The 21,224-nt window shown below is 34.2% G+C and overlaps 1 protein-coding gene across 1 annotated transcript in view; it reads right to left on the minus strand.

Moving 5' to 3' along the window:
• The window catches only part of LOC124945017 (serine/threonine-protein kinase ATM), a 51,483-nt gene that overhangs the window by 16,673 nt on the left and 13,586 nt on the right, over positions 1-21,224 (minus strand). The window contains exons 18-44 of the mRNA XM_047485381.1: positions 20,461-20,616; positions 20,287-20,376; positions 20,017-20,195; positions 18,301-18,883; positions 18,120-18,191; positions 17,875-18,027; positions 17,099-17,224; positions 16,671-16,798; positions 16,086-16,242; positions 14,881-14,927; positions 14,740-14,803; positions 14,522-14,596; positions 14,125-14,244; positions 11,384-11,569; positions 9,700-9,821; positions 9,551-9,620; positions 9,336-9,463; positions 8,168-8,309; positions 7,909-8,049; positions 7,263-7,361; positions 7,116-7,162; positions 4,426-4,594; positions 4,105-4,323; positions 3,118-3,189; positions 2,636-2,705; positions 272-389; positions 50-173 (exon numbers count right to left, since the gene is read on the minus strand). Coding sequence (XP_047341337.1) covers positions 50-173; positions 272-389; positions 2,636-2,705; positions 3,118-3,189; positions 4,105-4,323; positions 4,426-4,594; positions 7,116-7,162; positions 7,263-7,361; positions 7,909-8,049; positions 8,168-8,309; positions 9,336-9,463; positions 9,551-9,620; positions 9,700-9,821; positions 11,384-11,569; positions 14,125-14,244; positions 14,522-14,596; positions 14,740-14,803; positions 14,881-14,927; positions 16,086-16,242; positions 16,671-16,798; positions 17,099-17,224; positions 17,875-18,027; positions 18,120-18,191; positions 18,301-18,883; positions 20,017-20,195; positions 20,287-20,376; positions 20,461-20,616 — 3,657 coding nt within the window. The remainder of the gene's footprint in view (positions 1-49; positions 174-271; positions 390-2,635; positions 2,706-3,117; positions 3,190-4,104; positions 4,324-4,425; positions 4,595-7,115; positions 7,163-7,262; positions 7,362-7,908; positions 8,050-8,167; positions 8,310-9,335; positions 9,464-9,550; positions 9,621-9,699; positions 9,822-11,383; positions 11,570-14,124; positions 14,245-14,521; positions 14,597-14,739; positions 14,804-14,880; positions 14,928-16,085; positions 16,243-16,670; positions 16,799-17,098; positions 17,225-17,874; positions 18,028-18,119; positions 18,192-18,300; positions 18,884-20,016; positions 20,196-20,286; positions 20,377-20,460; positions 20,617-21,224) is intronic.

Consider the following 21,224-nt stretch of genomic DNA (forward strand, 5'->3'; position numbering starts at 1 on the left):
CCCCTTGTGCTTCTAATACAAGGAAAACTAAAACTGCTAGAAAAGGAACCTGGAGAGAGATTATTTTGCATAGATCAACGTTCAGACCCTTCCTTCCAGCAAGATTAACTAGCACTCGCGGAAATATAAGCTCGGCAACTTCTGATTTTAATAGCACAATATCTTGGCATAACCTGACGTCAATAGAAATAAATATATATACATAAAAAAAGGCCCAAATGTAAGAGAATAAACATGAAGAAATATTTTGCTTCCTCAGAATAAGCAATACCTTAAAATGACATCATCACAGTAACCGATCAAAGCATATAGAAGAGGGCAAATCCATGTTTCAAAACTTTTCCCGTGTGTCTTCCATAAAGTGGAATTATCGAGTGAAGTTGCTTCATCTGACAATAAATACGGCACTAGAGTCAAAGTACAACCCTAATATATTTGGCATTAAAGCTTTAGTTAAAATGACGAGGAGGGAAAAGAAATACACGTACATTAAAATAGAAGAATGCAAGGCAAATAACCACTGCATCATGGATTTCTTACAAATGGAGAAAACTAAGATAATGAGGATGAAATTCCCCAATTAACAGATTATATCAACTTGAATAATAGGGCTAATGCATGTAGAATCAAAACTGCCTAACTATGAATCAGGATTTCTCTATAACTCTATAAGACATTCATACTTCACAACTATCCAAGCTTAAACTTTTTTTTAATTAAGGAGAACTAGCCATCCAAGCTTAACCTTTATACTGAACCAACGGTCTCTTTCTAAAAAAAGCTCAAGGTGCATGCATGTTGCATGAGGCAAGTGACTATGACGAAACCTAAAATACAACATAGTTCCAAATCCAACCATAATGACTATTTGGGTGTGTTTGTTAACCCTAGAATTGGCATTAGAATTGGAATTGGAGGGTCCAATTTTAATTCTTAAGTTTGGTAATCCCTTCAATATTAAGAATTAAAATTGAAATTAGAATTCCAATGAAATTCAATCTAGTGTAATTTTATAGTTCTCAATTCCACTTTTTTTTAGGTCGGAATTATAATTCTAATTTTCTTTTTATATTTTTTCAAATAAAATAACTTATTGTTTTATCATATACAACACGATTAAAGTCTTCAATCGATAATTTTCTTTGAAATTTAGGATGTTAAAATATCGAACCAATGTCTTTTTTTTTAATTACTATATATATATTGAACCATAATTTTAAGAAGTTAACATGTTGAACCGATATTTTTTTAAATGGAAATCGAAACTTAAAACAATCTCTTGACACTTGAGCTATCATAATTGGTTGTGTCAAACCAATATTTTAATAAAACAGATAATATATATTAAAATTATTTTTTTTACAAACATGTGAATTGGGATTGAATTACAATTCTATAGTTTTCCAAACATAGGAATTGAATTGTAACTCAATGTCAATTCTAAGTATTGGAAATGGAATTCGAATGCCAATTCCAATTCCATTCCATTCATCCAAACGTACCCTTAGTGATTATAGACTTTAATCATGAAACTATCTAGAAAAAATAGATTTACTCGCACCCCATTCATATGCATGAATAAAGAATCCCAAACTAATGTTTTTGAATTATGGTTAGCAACAAACATAACTCTGTGCAGATATTGTACTAATGTGGGAAGTGACCTAATCACATGGAGTATGATTAAATCACATTGCTTAGTTAAAGCACAAATATTATTGTGTTATGAATTATACTATCCATGAATGAGCACAAATTTTCTTGAGATGAGCTCATGGTTATGTATTATGACAAGTGAAGCACTATTCACATAGTGAAACATCAAGTAACTACATCAAAATACCAAACACAGAAATTGATTATGATGAGGATTGATGCGATGGATAAGAAGGATTTGGTAACTTTGTACACTCTTTTCATTGAACAACTCACTAATGTGTTTCTAAAATTTCATCTCACCATTTCTTTTCATGTATGTCTAGCAAATTGGACATGATCAATTTATATGCTCCAATTTAAAGGTTATTTTAGTGACTCTTTAGAAAATATGAAGTTTACAGTTAAGATATTATTCAAGACCTGTTAGGATCAATATGCCTTAAGATTTCGATGCAAGTTACACAACACCAATTGAGGAAAGCATAAAAAAAACACAAATACCAAATTTATAGTGGTTCGGACAAAACTATCCTACATTACCAAGATAGACTATGCCTTTCCACTGGCAAGTGTTACAAAGATTGCTCTCTTCCCGAATGTATATCCCACACAAAGGTATAGCATGATTACTACTCTACTACCATGTTAGTTTAAGATAATTAGATGAGAGAATTTTGTATATTATTGCTTGAAAATGATAATTACACTAGTAGTAAATTTATACAAGTAAATGAATAAAACATCAGTTTCCACTCTTTCTAACTGCTGACCACTAACAATACCACTAAATATAGTATTTAACATATCTACATGAAGTATACAAAAGGAGATATCACTAATGATATGTTCACTATATCAAGTAAGAAACATAGAACTACCATATTTACTTAGAAAACATTTACTAAAAATTATCTTAAAATAAATGCAACATTAATTCATGAGAATCCACTACATTATCCATGTTAATATGAGATACCATTATAATTCTTCTCATGATCCAGCAACGACTTCTGAACCAACTCCATGTTAACACCTTTAGAATGGACCTAATGAATCCACCACAAACAGTTAGCTGCAATATTTTTCTGGCGAAAAACTCAAATAAGGACTTGAACTTCAATGATAAATTCAAAATTTTGCGAGCTACACTAGTGGGTTAGAATCACTAGTTTCTATATCTATTAGACTACCTCACTTTCAAGGAAATTATCATGTTTTTTTATGAAATCCTTGTTCTAACACCTGCTGGACAAGAGAGTTCTAAGCAATAGGAAAAGGTTTTATTTGCAAAGAAATAAAAGTCAGATATACTATCTAGGATTCATTACCTAGAAATAGAGATGTTATAAGAGAAAACAGAAGTTCGGATAATAAGACAGAGAGGTCTACAAAAAGGAGAAAATTCAATGAACCATGATATGACGAAATAGGAAAAGTCACATGCCATGAATCACTTACCTCAAATAGAGCCCTTTCATAAGAATCAAATGATAGCAGAGCTCTTTGACCCCTCTCAGTGGAGAGAATCCCCTGGGGTGGAAATGGACAACCAAGAGTCAATCCACAACAAGTTAGCTTACATAATATTGATTTATACTAACAACACAAGACTGTCAAATATGTTTTGATAAGAAAAACTTGAAAACTATTTTATATAAACTTCAAAAGGATATTTACATAAAAATCTTGTTAAGGTATTAGCTTATGTTAGACTTACAACACTAGATAAAAATAGTATTCCTACAACAATACAATTGTGCATTTGTTTGTAGGTGTAAGTGTAGAGTTCTCATTGTAATAATTCTTCTATCAATAAATTCTTACTATCATTTGGTCCAATCAATTGGAAGAAACAGATACATGGTATTCCATACAACCTAAATTATTGGAACAAGATCTCATTACAGCAATGCACAGAAATGGTAATATATTTATGCAACTTTTAGCATGAACCTCTACATTTCTGCTCCGAAGAACATAATTCCCAATTTTCCTGTAAATAAAGGGCACAAAGACAAAGATCACAATAACTAAGATTAAAGAAAGATACTCCCTAATTAGAAAATGTAAATAAAAGTTATTAAACAAGAGAGATTAAACGCAGACAATGTCTATTTATTTTAATTGTATTGTATGAATAACATGTACATTTGGCCTTACTACACTACCTATCATTTATAATTATGCTAGTGAAATAAAATTATATACAATAAAATCAAATAAGGTAGTGTCCCTCTAATTATTTTGATTTGGTGACACATTCCTTATAGGGATAGCTGACTTTTAATCAATATTTACCACAAAAAATAAAACATAAAGCTTGGTATTGCATTAAAAAACAACACCTTAGGTAAACAAAGCATTTTAAAAAACATAAAACAGCAGTATATCCGCATTGGATAAAAACTCATAAAAGAACATATATATATATTATATTATTTGCACCTGTATTGCTCTTGATGACAAGTCAATCATTTTAACTGCATCATCCATCAAGTATTTCTTTAAAAGCCGCAGAACAGAAACAAGAAGCTCTTCAGATATGCCAGTATCATTCAGTAAAGCAAATTTTGAGGCACCCTCTTGATTCAGTAGTCGGTGAACATAGATTTGGTCAAACACCATAGGTGGAAAAACAACACAGTGTGGATCCTCAATTCCAACCTTTTACAAAAACCATAAGATGAAGCAAATGAGGAAACTGAATTTGTCTGCAAATCAATTTTACAGACCCATCTATTGTAGAAATAAGAGGAATAAACATACCCTGGATATGAAATCGGAAATCAATGACAAAAAACTGTTGGCATCATTCAAACTACAATTTCGAACAAGTGCCCAAACAGCATGAATAATTTCTTTGTCAGAATATCCTCCATCACCAACTTTGTGAAATATTTGTCCCATGACTAATTTCTTGTGTAATGCTTTCATACTGCAAACAAATAATATCGTTACAATCATATTGGAAAATATCATTCGACGGCATGCAGCTCTATAATGAATCGACCTTTGCATATTGATTATTATTACTTTAGTTGAAACTATAGTAATTTTTGGTGTTTAATCTCCATATGAAGTTTTGTGCAAGTCAACTAATGCAAAAAAACAAGGGTGAAGAAATGATACATCTTCTACATATATCTCTAAATCATCAATCTAATAGGCATTGTTACTAGTTTGTGCAAGGTAGGTAGACAAATCTCTGATGCCTCACTCATCGTCAACGAGTGCATTGACTCCGTCATTAGAAAAAAGGAGAGGAGTTGCCTTTGCAAATTGAAATTAGACATCGAGAAAGCTTTCGATCATGTCAACTTGGACTTCCTTCTTTTTATCTTTGAAAAGATGGGCTTTGGGAAAAGTGGAGAAAGTGGATCAAGACATGCATCTCTTAATCCAGGTTCTCTATCATTATTAACGGTGGTGAAGTTTGCGGGTTTTTCAAGAGCTCGAGGGGTCTTAGACAAGGGATCCTCTTTCGCCCTTTTTGTTTACGATCGCAGCTTTTTGAGAGGGAAGCCACTGCAAGGCTCTTAACGGGGATAAATTTTGGAACATTGAGACGGTTAACTTCATTACTATCTTCTTTTCACAGATGACACACTTTGTCTTGCAATGCCCACTTCCGATAACCTCCGTGTTCTTAGGAAGATCCTCATCATCTTTGAGGCGTGTTCGGGCAAAGCTTTTTTTCAATGGTGACATCCCAAACACACATGCATTAGCTGGCATTTTGGGATTCAAAAACAACCATCTTCCTTCTAAGTACTTGGGTTTTCCCTTGTAGTGAATACTAGTTGTAAGAACATCTAGAATTCTATCATTGAGAAAATGGAGACTAGATTGGCTCTTTGGAAGAGAAAACTTCTCTCTAAGGGTGGCATACTTGTTCTCGTGAAGAACTCTCTTGCCACAATTTGCACTTTCACTATGTCTCTTTTCTATCCCAATCTCTATGACGAAACTTTCTCTGGGATAGCACTAACTCTACAAGGGTAACTCATCTGGTTCTTAGCATCTCTGAAGGTGGTCGTAGAATCAATGACATCTCTTTTTAACACTTCTTTCATTTGCAAGTGATGGTGGAGGTTTAAACATGAGAATGACAATCTTTAGAAGAATGTCATCATTGTCAAGTATGGACTTTGCAATAATGAATGGATCTTTCAAGGAGATCTCACAAGAGTAGTAGCCTCTAGGGACACATTACAAAGACGTGAAAGACACTTTACCCTCTCCTTCTCAGTGGGAACAGAAAGAAAAATGATTTCTGGAAAGACATGTGGCATCTTAGGGGGAAATTGGTCGACTCTTTCTGGACTTATACGAGATCTCTAAGAAAAAAGAAAGCTAGAGTGGTTGACTGCTATAAACTTACTTCTGGCCTCATTGAATGAAAAATCACATTGTATCGCCACATTTCGCTCGCTAAAAAGGACAAACTGGCCAGCTTAGTGAAGACCCTTAGGCAAGTTACAATTCAACTGGAGTCTGACGATAATTTCATTTTGATTGGCTCTCCGAATTTTAAGATTAGTATCATCTACCATGCGACCATCCAAGGGGCGCCAACTTGGTTCCCTTGGAAGGAAGTGTGGAAAGCCAAAATAAAAACAAAGGAAGCAATCCAGGGAGGACTTTAATTACTGTCAAACTTAAAAGGAAGGGGATGCATTTGACCAGTATGTGTTGTCTCTATAAGAAGAACAAGGAAACTATCGATCACATTATTCTCCATTGCGACTTTGCCAGAGACATGTGGGCCCTTCTGCAGAACATTCTCAACTTTCATTGGGACGTGTCGCTTAGCATCGCTGACTTTTGGGGAAATGGATAAGGTGGGGAGCAAGCAATAACATCGGTGACGATTAAAAGCCTACACTCATCATCATGTGGTGGACAATTTGAAAAGAAAAGAATAGAATAAAATTCCAAGAGAAAAGTTTTGGAGTTGAAAGAATCAAAGACTTTATGCTCCATGAGTCTGCTTCTATTCGAAAAAGGGAATTTTTTACTGGTTGAGAATATTTTGATCTTATTGGCATTAGCCTTCTTTTTTCTCATTATGTTCTTTTGTTTTTGTTTCTCTTCTCCCTTCCATCTGTAATTCCTTAAACACATCTTGCGTTTTCTTTTATTGAAAAGTTGACCTTTTTTTAAAAAATCATTCCAATAAGTTACCTTTCAAGCTAGTTAAAGTGACTATAAAAGAAAAATACATTTAACATATATATATAGCTTAACTTTAAGTCTCAAATCTCAATGTTCCCAATAACTGATTTTATATAAGCATTTTTGTAAAAACATTTAAGCATTTTCAATTAAATAAATGGATCTAAACATATACTAAAGTGATCCAAAACAGTCATTGCTTTTGCTAAGATATTGATGAGAATCTGAAAATTTTGTTCACTTCAACTAGTTATATACTAGGCTAGGAAAACTGCAAGCACCTGCATACAAGCAATCTTGGGGGAAGACTGCAACTTCTCCTTGCCAACTGTAAATCATTTGTACAGAAAAAGAACAGAGCACAATAGATAGGAAACGTAAGTATAATGATGAAAAGTTAACAAAATAAAATTTCTACGTTACTATACCTTAAGCAAGTGATCCTTAGGTGAGTAATCCCGGCATAGATCTTGATGGAACTCTCGAATCACACTAAGTGCGTCTGATTCAGGGAATGGTTCAAGTTCCTGAAAAACAAAACCTCATCATTACAAGTCCCAATATATAGGTCTCTTGTTCAGACAAAGCTGGATGGAACTAGAGAGAACAGGCATAAACAAGGACAATGTGGACATGTTGGAGAGAATATGTAGACAAGAAAGAACATTATCCTTATTTCATCACAACTCTGCAAATACAAGTATTTATATAACTTAATCAAATACTAGTTAAAATATTATCATATATTCTTATTTTACTAATTTATCACTAATCCCTTTAAGTTTTATTTTGTAAGTTTAAGCTTGTATTAAATTGATTGTAGCAAAATGTGACTTCAAATGTACAAGTCACCAATCAATATAAAGAAATTAAAACAAAGAAATTGGGTTAGAGTAATGGACTCTACAAAGGAAATAAGAACTAGAGGGATGTAGTCCCTCAACTTTGAGGATTATAATAAATTTATTACTAATAAATTAAGGTTGAGTTAAATAAATGCAACCTAATGCAGTGTTAGTGTCTAGCTACAAAATATCTATTGGGGAAACCTTTAAAGATTTGGAAAAGACATACTCTGATATAACCATGAAGTGATGAATCAGCATCCACAATAAGCTGGTACAGCAATTGCATGAATTCTGATGAAGGTATAGCAGGATGTCCATTGACAGATTTAGCATCAACGCAGCAAGCAACTAAGCCAGACACCAAAAACTGCACCAGAACAATGAATTTGAATAATGAAACCATTGACACCATTGACACCAAAAACTGCACCAGAACAATGAATTTGAATAATGAAACCATTGACGCTTGTTAAGAATATATATACCTGAAGCTGTTCACCCAGTAAAGCAGCACTTTCTGTTGAGGAGTTGCTTTTAAAGGCCTCAAGCAATTTGGAAATGATTTGACAAGATTGGTAAGCTAAACTCTGGAAACCAGTGAACTGCCCAGCCAAATTGAGAAGATAACTGTAAAAAATCACATACAGGTTAATAAACATTACACTGTCAAATATTTTGTTAAAAACAGAAACAAATCCAACAGTTTTCTAACAAGTGGAGATTTATAAACATAAGTTTTCAATAAGACAAATAAAGCCTAAAGGTGCAAACAACTAAGCTTGTTTAAGCTATCATGTGCCTCTCTCTCATATATTTACATATTTTAAGAAACCATGTTTAACGGTGTAGACATTCATTTTTTACCCTCTTTAGGGTAAAACACGTTATAAACAGCTACATGGTCCATCTGCAAGCCACACTTGTCATGTCAACAATGACCAAAATGTATACCCTAAAACATTATAGAAAGGGGGCAAGACTATCTTTTGAGACCATAGATATATAGAGAATAAAAATAAAGTAAACCAGTTTTTGAACCCTCAAACATGGCTTCATAAATTCTTTCCCCCAACTTTTAATGCAGAATAGAAGTATAACCTAATTGTCGTGATTAACGAGGAAACAATGAAAGAAAAAATGAGGGCAACATATCCAGACCTTAGCTTATGAAATCCTTTCTAGAGAAGCATTCTTTAAGAATATCAGTTTATTTCCTGGACCGTCTGCTGTTATACATCAATTCTTAAATTTCATAGAACAGGAAGTGCAACAAACTATACTCTGTAATGGATGGTAGAACTCTTAATTGTGAGATCTCACCAAAGTTGCTATTATTACCATATTAGTCAGAACTGCAAGATGAATAGAATGCAATGTCTTTATTGATATTAGTTCACACCATGAAATATCTTGAGTACAGAATCCATTCTAACATATTTTTATGTCTGATCACATTGTTCTCCGTTTCATCATTGGTTATCACATAGTTAAAGAAAACTAATATATAGATATATACACCTCACTTAACACAATTTAGTAGTATCTATCTTTTTCAAAAAAAAATTAGTAGTATCCATAATTATAAAAAATGGATCACTGAAGCAATTCAGCTCCACCCAGAAATGACATTGTAGTTTAAATACATGGACTCACTTAAAACTACTGGGAACTGCAGCCCTATGTCCAAGAATATTGACAAGCACCTCTATTCCAGCCAACCGGTGACATTTGTGCCTGTAGTTGGCTGCCTCTGTAACTTTATAATGCATTTCCACAATAAACTGCATGAACATAATATGAAATTGAATCAGAAAAGGTGAACATCTTAGTTTCATGATATAAATATCGGGTGTTGTTTTGAGTAGTACCATGAATACTCTATCTGGACGAAAAACATTTATCTTGTCAACAACACTAACATTACTTGGGGAGTCATCCCTACAATAATAGGAATCCAGTTAGCATAATGTTTGTTAAGAAGACAGTGTATGTCCAATTTAGCAAACAGTGAATATACATTTCCAAGAATCCATCAACAACTGTCCGAATGGCATGGCCAACATTGTCTTTGGAGAAGAATGGAACTGCAGGATCTGATGCACAAGATGCGAGAGAGAAAATGTGACTGACAATAGACACCTGTTACCAAAGGTAGAAAGAAGTGAATAAAAGAAGACAGAAGAAAGAAAGACACTCATAAACTGATATATTTGATTGTGGTTACAATGCTGAAATCGAACAGTATAAATACTGAAAATAAGACTACAAAACAACAAAGAAATAAATCCAAGAAAGAGTCGCAATGAGATGAGAAGCCTAAGCATATCCTAGGGAGACCAAAATAATAAAAGAGAAAGACATACTTCTACACTCCCCCTCATGTTAGGTAGACATGTTATGAATGACAACTTGCCACATAACACTTAAAACAGAAATAAATTGGGCTGATAATTCAAATGATGATAATCATACTCCCCCTCAAGCTAGGCGTTAAACTCCACCATAAACGACGAGACCTGGAAGATCTTGATTCAACACAAAAAAGTGGCTTTGGAGACAATCAACGAATATAGGGCCGATGTGAAAAGTTTCACACAACGGAGTCGTGGACGGGTGCAAAATTTCTATTCAGAGGCACGAAACTAAGTATATGCGGAGTAAAATGTCTCGCACAGGAGTCATGGAGGTCTACAGATTTCTATCAGAGGACACGACAATGAATGCATTCAGAGTAAAATGTTAAAAAGAACAAAAAAAAATTTATCCGGATTTGAAGGAGTTCGGAAATAGAAAACTATAATTCTTTTTTCGAAATTTGCTTTCTTCTTTGTTTTTGTAGAAAATAAAAACCAAATAATCAAACATGCCCAAGGTCTAAATGCAAGTAACAGGCAACAACTTTGTTTTAGCGCCGCAGGAGATAGAATTGAAGTCCCCGACAATGGCTACTCTGGACATTGGCAGAGGTAGTAGCGGAAGACTACCAATTTCTTCTCGTGATTGAAAATCACAATCTGATACCATGAAGGGGGAGATTATGAAGAGAGAAAGAGACCGATAAATTGATATATTTGATTGTGTTACTACGCTGGAATGGGGCAATTTAAATACTGATAATAAAACTAGAAAACAAAAAGGAAATAAATGCAAGGAAGAGTCCCAATGAGATGAGAAGACTAAACATTATCTTAGAGACACCACCATAATAAAAGAAGAGATATTTCTACAAGTAAGCAACTAGAAATGATAAAGCAAAAAGAATATGCAGGATTGGAAAAGTAAACATATGACAAAGAAAACTATTCTTGCAATCAATCAAATTAGTTATCAAGCTTAATTATTTAAAATAGGCAATTGGTGACAATAGTCTATTTTGTGCAATGCAACCAAAGAATCTAATAAGTTGGACATGTAAAATTTGGTACGACCAACTTGATAGGGAGTTTAGAAATTGGCAAAGATTCTTGCAAATCAAATTAGGATGGTTTATTTGACTAGATACTATTTCCTTGAATATGGGATGTCTCTTCGCATATTTTCTCATTCTCACAGTTTATAAACAAAATAGAGTATTGTGCACAGAGTGAGCCTGATCACTTGTTAGTTCCTTTCCTAATTATGCCATATGATTTTATATAAGAAAAAAACATAAAATAAGCATTAACACACATAACAAATACTAATTGGGCAAAATCGCAAACCATATGTTTCCTTATGAGTACGTCTCTTTCTTTCTCGGATATGTCAGCGATCTTTAGCAGGGAATCTTGAAGTACACCATCTCCCTTTTCCCACCCAAACTTCTTGCGGCAGTGTAACAAAATGCAAACTGAAAAGATAGGGACAAAATGATTCTTCACTAGGTACGACATAGGTTGATGAGCAATCTGAAAGAAAAAGAAGAAAGTCAGTAAAAATAATTGGGGGAAACACTTAATAAGCAAGGTCATAAAAAAAACTAACATGTAGAGGGGGGTGTTCATTAGTTAGAAATTAGAAGTATATAAAAAAAGGAGAATATGCTTAACAAGACAGACAACAACTTACTCTACAATAAATTTTTCTCACTCTCCTGATCCAGCCGAAGGAGCTATTGAGCTCCATAGGCAAGCAACCATTTCTCACCGGAAAAGCGGTTGCCCAAAAATCAATGACAAACTTTTGAAGCTTGGGATACCAACAATGTCCTTGTCATGTAACGGGATACAAAACGGACAATATAATTTAAGACTCTGTACAGAAGACGTTCTCTCAAGACGACAACACCTGCCGCCTATTTGAGATTGAACTCAACGTTCACAATCTTAACAATGTAAGCGATGTTTTTTTCTAAATAATTTGAAAATGATCACCACTTCATTTATGAGAGTGTTACTAAAGGGTCAATTGAACATTTGTACGTCACCTCACACAACCAAATGGACAACATACTTATTAAAGAACTTTTGTAACAACCCCTAAAATAACCACACCTTACAAGTTAGTCATTATGGTGAGAGCCCCATAAATCCAATGTGGAATCCAAGTCTCATTCATTACCATTAGATCATAACAATTTGGTTGTTCATTTTTATCCATAACTACCAAGGTTGGTTTGATTGATCAGACAAGGCCTTGGTTACTTTTTCCTCATAAAACAGAGGAAACAGTAAGGTCTGCATGATTTTGGGTGAGTATTTTGTGTTGAGTGGGTTATTGATTTTTAGAGAATGAAGAAAGAGAGGCAACAAACCGAAATTTTTACAATGAGTATGTCAATTGAACCTTGATCGCGCGATAAGATTTGCGCATAGCAAATCAAGATGCTTATGAGAAGCATGAATGAAAATTACGAGACAATCAAAGTACGCCAAAGTTATTGTTCCCCGTCAAAGTTCATGAAGAAAAAAAGTCCAAACGAGTATGTTACTACACTCTTATTCATCAGGACTATTTGAATGACCATTTGGAGTCTTCTTTGTTTACTCTCGAGGAGTATCATGACCTATGTCAAATCGCTTTTATTTATTTTTTTAAAAAGGTTAACCTTTTATTGAAAAGAACGCAAGAAGCGTTACAAAGGGAATGGAAAAACAAAGCAAGAAAATAAAAAATGCAACAAAAGAATTTTAAATGCCAATAAGATCAAAAAGTAGTCTCGTCCGGTACAAGCCCCCTTTTTTGGATTGAAGGGAACGTATGTAACATAAATGCTTTGAGTCGTACTCATAACATTTCCTTTCAAAGACTCTTCTATTTCTTTCTTTTCAGATCATTCACCATATGATGAGAGGGAATGATTTTCATTTGCGCGCAATGTTGTTGCAATAACTCCAGTCAATCCATTTGACCCAAAAGTCGACAATATTTGTCAAATCGCTTTTATAGAGCTTGAGAATTCTAATCTAGATGATTTTGATACGGACACTTCTATTCATGGTCGTTATTGTGGTGACCATTTGGAGGACAATATTTCACCAGTTATTTGTGACGAATAAATTCCAATCAAGCTACATTGGTCATGATGATCATTATCAAGTTATTGGTGACAAGAATAAATTCCGAGACATAAATTTTTGGAGGCCTTGAAGAGCGAATCTTAGCCTACAATCCAGTATATCAATCATTTCATACATCAATTCTGTATGAGGTATTTTATGTGGTTCGAGGAACCGCACAATTTTGGATACCTTATTCAAAAAAGTTAAGATCCTAGCACCAAGGAGGGACACTAAAAGATTCTTGTGGTTTGAGGAACCTCCAGATGAAGTGAGCGATACTTTTTGGATAACACTTGTTACATGTGCTAGGTTATTCTTGTGGTTTGAGTCATTCTATCGTATTATGAACCCGATGGCACATGACTTGTTATTTGGTTGGTACTTCAATGTGGATGTCGTGGATAAAAAAGTCTTTCAACTCGATACAATCCTTGAGGACAAGGATTTCATAAGGGGATGTATTGTCACTAGTCACACTAGTGGAGGCATATAAGATTTTTTTTTTAAAATGTGAATTTTTATTAAAAAGAACGCAAGATGTGTTCAAACGCAAAAGGGAAGGAAAAAACAAAACAATATAAAAGAAAACAACATAAGAATTTTAAATGCCAACAAGATCGAAAAAATCTCATCCCGTACAAGCCCCTCTTTTTCGGATTGAGGCGAAAGCGTGTAACATAAATCCTTTGAGACGCTCGTGAGTCCATGATAAATCTTGATTAAAATTGGGTATTAAGTAAGCTACTTGTGAGTCCATGATAAATCTTAATATGCCCAATTTTAACCAAGAAATCTATATTATGTAAGCTAAGAACATGGGAAAGATACAATCTAAATCTGTCCAAAATGACAAATATAAGACCCATGACAATTTTGAACTGTAATCAAAGATAATGCACAAATTTAATCAATTTAATGTAACTAGCAAGGCACAAACAATAAGAAGAAGTAAAGCATGCAACCTTTGAAATCCAATTTAGGCTGGAGATATCATCTTGCAGAACTAGAGCTGGGAGAAGCCATTGACTACAATACTGCACAAAAGTAATAGGCTCTAAACTTGGCATGAAAACATCCCTTATCTGCACAGATTTAGAAGAACCGGCATTAGCCTTTTATTATATATCTCAAGCCACAACAAGGACATTTGTGCAAAAATGATGATTGGCTAGCTGGTCCATTGCAAGAAAGTTGATTAAAAGTCTTCATAGCTTGTTTTCTTTAAGAAATGTAACTAGTAACAATTTTGATTTCATGTGTTCATAACATTTGTCTGTTCTCTTTCTTTAATAAAAGGTTCATCATTTCCTCAGAAAAGAAAAAGGACATTTGGGCAAGATATAGGCAAAAAAATAACACCTCAATAAGAGAACATAAGCTCACGCCACATTCAACCCAGAAAAAGATGATAGGACCAATAAGTTCCTCCAAGTACTGCAAAAAGTGAAAATCCAATATAAGTGGCAGTTAAAAGATGAATGAAATTTTGAACTAATTGAGAGACAATACTCATTTTAACACACAAACTGAAGAGAATAAATTATAGTCAAGTGCAGAAAGTTAAGCAAAAATATCACCTTTGACCTGCTAGTGTATTGGAGCTCTCTAGATAGATTATCAAGAACAACAAAGACCAATTCCCTGTAAATGAAAATGACTAAACTATAATATATGGTTGACATGTTGGGATCATACAAATTCTCATAATATATTTATACCTATGACAAGGATCAAGGGCAGAAACCACGCATATCATATAAACGGCCTGCAAAGAATATAAGACATCAGTACTTGGGCATGACTATGGAAGCTCACATATGTCAGTATCAACAACAGATGAAAATTATATACATGAATAAAGATGGATGGACAAATCTTAATGAGCACAAATTTAGCAATAACACAGCTCAATAATAAGCATGGTGCTAAAATTAGAACGGTGAAAATAGGGAAAACAGCACACCTATACATACTATATAGAAATATATTTATGTCAAAGAAACTTCATAGAGGAGGAAGAAGCAAGCAGATGAGACAAAACACTAGCTTGCATTTCATCCATCAAACATTGCCAATACACACTATACTAACTATATTTAAATCTCACCCCCTCATTTGTTGTATGAAAGAAATTCCTTTCTTTTTTCTAAGCAACTAATGCCTTAGTACTTACATACTTTGTAATATATATTTTATTTTCTATCACTTCCATATAACAATTTAAACACAAAGACAGAGTATTAAAATTCTCATATTCAACATTTGAATTGTTCTTATCCATCCTCTTAAAACGTTTATCAAAGAAATGCCAGCTCCATATAGTGGAAACATATATCAACATGAGTTTTTAATAAGACGAATTTTGCAATAGTAACAAAGTTGCAATGCGATTTTAGATACGAAACACCTTTTTAAATAGAACAGGTGGTATGCCTTCTAGTACGCTGGTGGTTGGCCTTCTAATAAACAGTATATATAATTAGTTTCTACTCAAAAGTTAGTAAGGAAAGCCCCAAGAGAACTGAAATCTATTTTTCAGTCTTTCAGACAAAACTAGTTGTTATCACAAAGATGAAAATTCAATCATTGTCACTGTTATAATACTTAAAGCCATCAGATTTGTTTGTTCTAGCAGTTATTGCTACTCTTGATGATTCAGCATAAACATTGTATAGAGATAAACAAACGTTGTCGGTGTATTGAAGAGATGAACTTTGCCTGTTTGATTGTATTGAATGAAATATATTATGTAGTATCATCTCTTTTATAACTCAAACATATTACATTATGGAATGAAAGAAGAACAATAAGAAAAGCCAACTATTATATTTCCTTGTTTCCATGTTCTAAACATTGTATATAAAATGTGACTAGGTCTAGAATTCAATAAAGAATATTAAAGGGGTAGGTTGGTAATATATACCTCCAATTCTACTTTCTCACTCGACAAAGCCAGATGCATTAGAGTTATAACAGCAGTTTCCACCATCAGACGAGGTTGTTGACCAGCAGCTAGCACATCCTTGGCAGTAATAACTTTTTGGTTAGATGCAGTCACCAACTTGGCACCAAAATTTGCACTGAAATTGCAGCAGACCAGAAAAACTTAGTGAAGAATCTAGAACCCAATGCATTTCTTTAGCCTAAATGAAAAATAATCCATTAAAGATTTACAATGGGACAAACAGCCAATGTGATGCCTCAATAAGAAAACATACGGAAAAAATTTCAACCAGATCATTTCCTGAAAATGATGAAGCTGATAACAGAAGTGAATGTAATAGACTGGAAACAGGCCTAAAAATTGGAGTTTAAACTGCCAGTCAACCTGCTTAGTAAAAATTGACATGAAGGCATGTTAGCATAAATTTCATATGCCTATAGCTCAGCGTGATAAATTGGTGACTAGAAAGACAAAACGGACGAACACAAATACCAACTTAGTCTAAGCAGCGGAAAGATGGAATTCAAAATAACACAATCATAGTATGTATTAATAATAACACACCATATATCCTGGAACAATTCAGCATGACCTTCCCATGTTTGAAAAAGAGTACCAATTTGTTTTGCCAGAAGGAGTCTAACTCGGTAATCAGGATCCTTTAGCATAATGAACAGCTTCTCAATCATTCCCTGCTTAGGGCACACCAAACATGCACCAGTCATACAATGGATTAAGAGAAGAGACACAAGGATATTGATGAACTAAATATATGATGGAATTCAAATTTATATATCATAAGCGTATCTCATGCAATGTTTGTTATTTATATACAATCTTTACTTTTCCAAGAAATAACAAGAGAACTTGAACATGATTATTTGGTTGTGACATGGGGATGTCGAACACCAGAAAAATGTAAAAACTTATAAAAGGTTGAAGCAATAATAGGAATGATTCTTAAGACAAGAAATCCATGTTCCAGCAATCACCTGGCCAATGTGAGGTCTCAATAATACGAATTTGTATATACAGTTGACCAGCTTTCCACGATTAGGCCAATCAGAGACATCTTCTTCTGCAATTCTATTAAATAAGTTTGCAAGAGAAACCAAGCTCTGCATGTCATTAAAATGAAGCAAAGTTATGCATCTTAAGATGGAACCTTTTTATATCAATATAATAAGAAAACCAACCAAGTTCAGTAATCTATAGTGTAAACATCTCACAAGGTCAGCTTTATATCATTAAGAAGCGTGAATGTGAAATGTTTTCACAAGGGCAAATTATAATTTATGGAGATATTCTGATATAACTACACAGAAAGAGATGAAATAATTATTCCTCTTTCTCCAGTATTTAATATTGTATTATCTAGCCAATGAGAGATAGATTTATCCAGGAGCGCAGTAAGCGCATGGAGGCCCCGTCTCTATTGACAACACACCGGAGCCTCGCACAATCAGAGGAGAGAGTCATGAGTCGGTAACGCATGGAGGTCCCGTCTCTATTGTGCTTTATCATGGAATGATCCTGGTTTCTTGCCCTAGGAGTTTAGCACTTCCTTCAAAGGCCAAGGTCAAACCCAATATTGCATGCAAGTTGCCTAAATTCAACGCTCGTTGAAAACAAACTAAGTTTCAGCAACTACCTAATCTTCCATAGCAGAGGCGAGATTTTCAATTGAGATTAGCCTTCCTACTCATTAGTGACTATATATTACCAAAACTGAGGTCTTGTTATTGAAATGTATAAAGACAAGACATACCTCTTCACAAATTATGTCCCTTAATGATATATTAGATCCATCATTGGCAAAGGATATCAGGTTTTCTAGTACACCACACATAGCATCTAGTACATTGGAACACTGAAGCTTAAGGCTTATCCGCATGTCCACCACTCTATTCATTAGAAAAACCTGCATCCATGAAAAGTGTGTGCAAGTAGTCACAAGAAGGGCATCAAGTGAGATAACTGATTAATTGATCAATTGTGGTTAAAATGACGTACCAAATCCATGAACTTTCTGGACGAGGGCCAATAAGGATGCTTACAAAGATCCAATAGAATACTTTCTGACACCTGAAAAAGATTAGAGGTATTAGAAGTGAGATTTTAGGACAGATAACATTATGAGTATGTTGACTAAGAGATGTCATATTAAAAAGGTGTGAGCACTTCGGCACAATACCATATGATCACTTTCTTTTTCCATGATGTTGAAGAGAATTTCCCATGTAACAACAGGTAAAACAGAAAAGGATGTGGACATCAATGTCAAAATATCAACTTTGAACTTCTTCATGGATATACAATTGGAGCTGGCAGTTCTGCTGCCGATCATGATTTCATTGTTGGAATCATCACTTAAGTCCAATTCAATGTCCATTACTGTGCCTTTATTGCTATTTACTTTACCAGAATCTGAGGCAGAAGAGCTTGGCAGATCTATCTCAAACCCAGTAAATAATGTAAACTTCAAGCATTCCTCGTATACTTTGGAAAGAGCTTTCAGAAGCCTCTCAAATGACTGGCTTATGGTTGTATAAAGAACCAAATCAGGACTTTGATTTTTCCATTTGCTTAAAAGAGGAGAGCCAGCGAAACTTTTAAAAGCATCCACAACAGATTTTGTGTCATCAAAGATACTTCTGGAACCAAAACAGCTTCTTATGTCTTTTAAACTATTTTCAACCATGGAAGTAGCATAATCCAGCAATCTTAATAAGTGATTGCCTAATTTAGATAGGAATGGCGGAATTGCTTCATTTATCCTGAAAGCAGGGTGAAGCATATTACTAATAAGCAATCCAAAAAGATGTACTGTAACTGGATATAACTAATAAAACAAAGGTTATTCGACCAATAAATCAGTTTCCCCTTACTAAGAAGGGGACAAACGAATATTCAATTAAAAGAAAGACATAGGATACACTGTGATTTTTCCAAAACATTCATAAATCATGTAGAACATATACAACAGAAGATTAGATCGGACATAGACCAGATAAGAGGAATGTCTGTCTTGAACAAGATTTCAGACAAACCCAATAGAAGATGGAACTCGTCATTTCATAAATACCCTTTGGGAAAAATAATACTAAAGGAGCAAAATCATTTTTTCTAATGTAAGACACAGAAGACATTGAAAATCATCAGATGCTGTCACTGGTTATGCCTTCATTTCCACATTGGTAAACAAGAATTGAAGCACCTAAAACCAGAAGCATGGTCATTAGAGCTTTTTTCTAAAAAACATTAAGAATAACAGTTCAAACACAAGTTGGAAAAGTGATGAACTGATTCATAATGTGAAAAACATTAGAAATATTGGCCCTATTTTTAAAAACACAAAGGAATTCTCCAATCTCTAATATTCAAAGCAATATTATCTATAGTAACTGTTTTCTATATTCAAAATAAACACTCACATACAACAAATTCAAAAAAGATTAGAAAATCACAAGTTCCCAAATAAACTCTATAACATTAGATAGTCCTAGTTTCTATCAATATAACATTAGATTGACCTAGCTGCTTCACATTATACATGAAAATATTGTCTCCTACATGATGGGATAATAAAATAACAACCAAAAGAAGTAATTATTTCCCTCTATTTTCCATCTCTTACATTTGGAGGCTGCCACTTGAATCCTTAATAAAGCTCAAAACAAGCAACAACTCCTGACTCTAATGAAAACAACCTATGAAGGATTCCTTAGGGTAAAAGGTAAGGCATCTTTCCTCAAGTTTAACACCTCACATCAGGAGAAGACTCCAAGGATGGGATCTATCCAAACAAAAGTCCAAGCATAGTACTAAAACATCATTTGATTAACCATCCAGATAAATCCACATGACACAAATCTAAACTGATTAAATTTCATTTAATTGCCTAACGGACCTCGACATATATGAGCTGAACATGAAATTAGATATCATGGCACAAAGGAGGAAGACATCAGACAGAAGCATCTTCTCAATGTCTTTGTCATCAAACACTTCAAGAATTTGGTTTTCCATCTTACAAAGTAGCAATTCTCTCAACTGCTGAGGAAGACGTACATCATCGTAGCTTTGGGACTGAAAATGTGAACATTGAGAACAATAGTAATAAGCACTATCAAACATAGAAACAAAAGGAAAAAGGAAAAATGAAAAAATTAATAAGCACCTTAACATCAGATCTAACACCAATGTTTGCCAAGGCCTCCACAGAGCAGTCAAAAATGTCAGGCATATCTCCATGTTTATCATCTTCTGCCTACGCCAAACCAAAGCGGATTAACAATGTAATTCATTATCATGTGTGCATTCATAAATAATGACCTGAAAATTTGAGACATACTTTTGCCCATCCATCTAAATGCTGAAGAACATCTGTGAATATATGCAGATGTGGAGCTCCTCCAGAATTGTGAAGTAAAGGAGTACAACCAGTTGAAAGTGCATAAACAGCTGCTGGCAGCACAACAACTATGAACTCATTTAGCATGAGATGATCCTATAAGGTAGCAAATTGAAATTAAAAATGTCTAAAGCGGAAAATAAATAAACACTTAAATCCAAGACAAGGTAAAGTTCACGAGATAAAGAAAAAATGAGGACAGAGATCACCTCAAATGCATTAGAATATATGAAGTGTTTATTGACTAAATTTTTCAAGAGGTGCCATCTAATATCTGATCCTCGTGCATGAGAAGGGGGAGTTATTCTTGTGGGAACCGGTGGGGAGCATTGGAACACCGTCAAAGATGTCTTTATTCGGATGATGTGTGCTATATGGCGGTATCCTGACGGATGGCAAACTTAGGCGAAGAGGCATTATACGGTTAGCCAATGTCATCTTTGTGGTCAAAATGAGGATAAAGCAGACCACATTTTATTGCATTGCCTTTTGTCATACTGATTTTGGACTTCTTGTGGTGTATATTGAAGGTGGAGTGGACCATGCCTAAGTCCACTGTCAATTCTGGGAGGCCTGGATTAGTTTTTGTAAGTTTATCGTGATCAAGAAAAAGTGGCTACCGATTTCGGTCATCATTTGGTGGATTGCCCGGTTTAACTCAACCGACAATTTTTTAAAGTGTTGTCTGGTTAGGATCTTATAGG

The sequence above is a fragment of the Impatiens glandulifera genome, chromosome 7 (genome assembly GCF_907164915.1).
Source record: "Impatiens glandulifera chromosome 7, dImpGla2.1, whole genome shotgun sequence".
Classification (NCBI taxonomy): domain Eukaryota; kingdom Viridiplantae; phylum Streptophyta; class Magnoliopsida; order Ericales; family Balsaminaceae; genus Impatiens; species Impatiens glandulifera.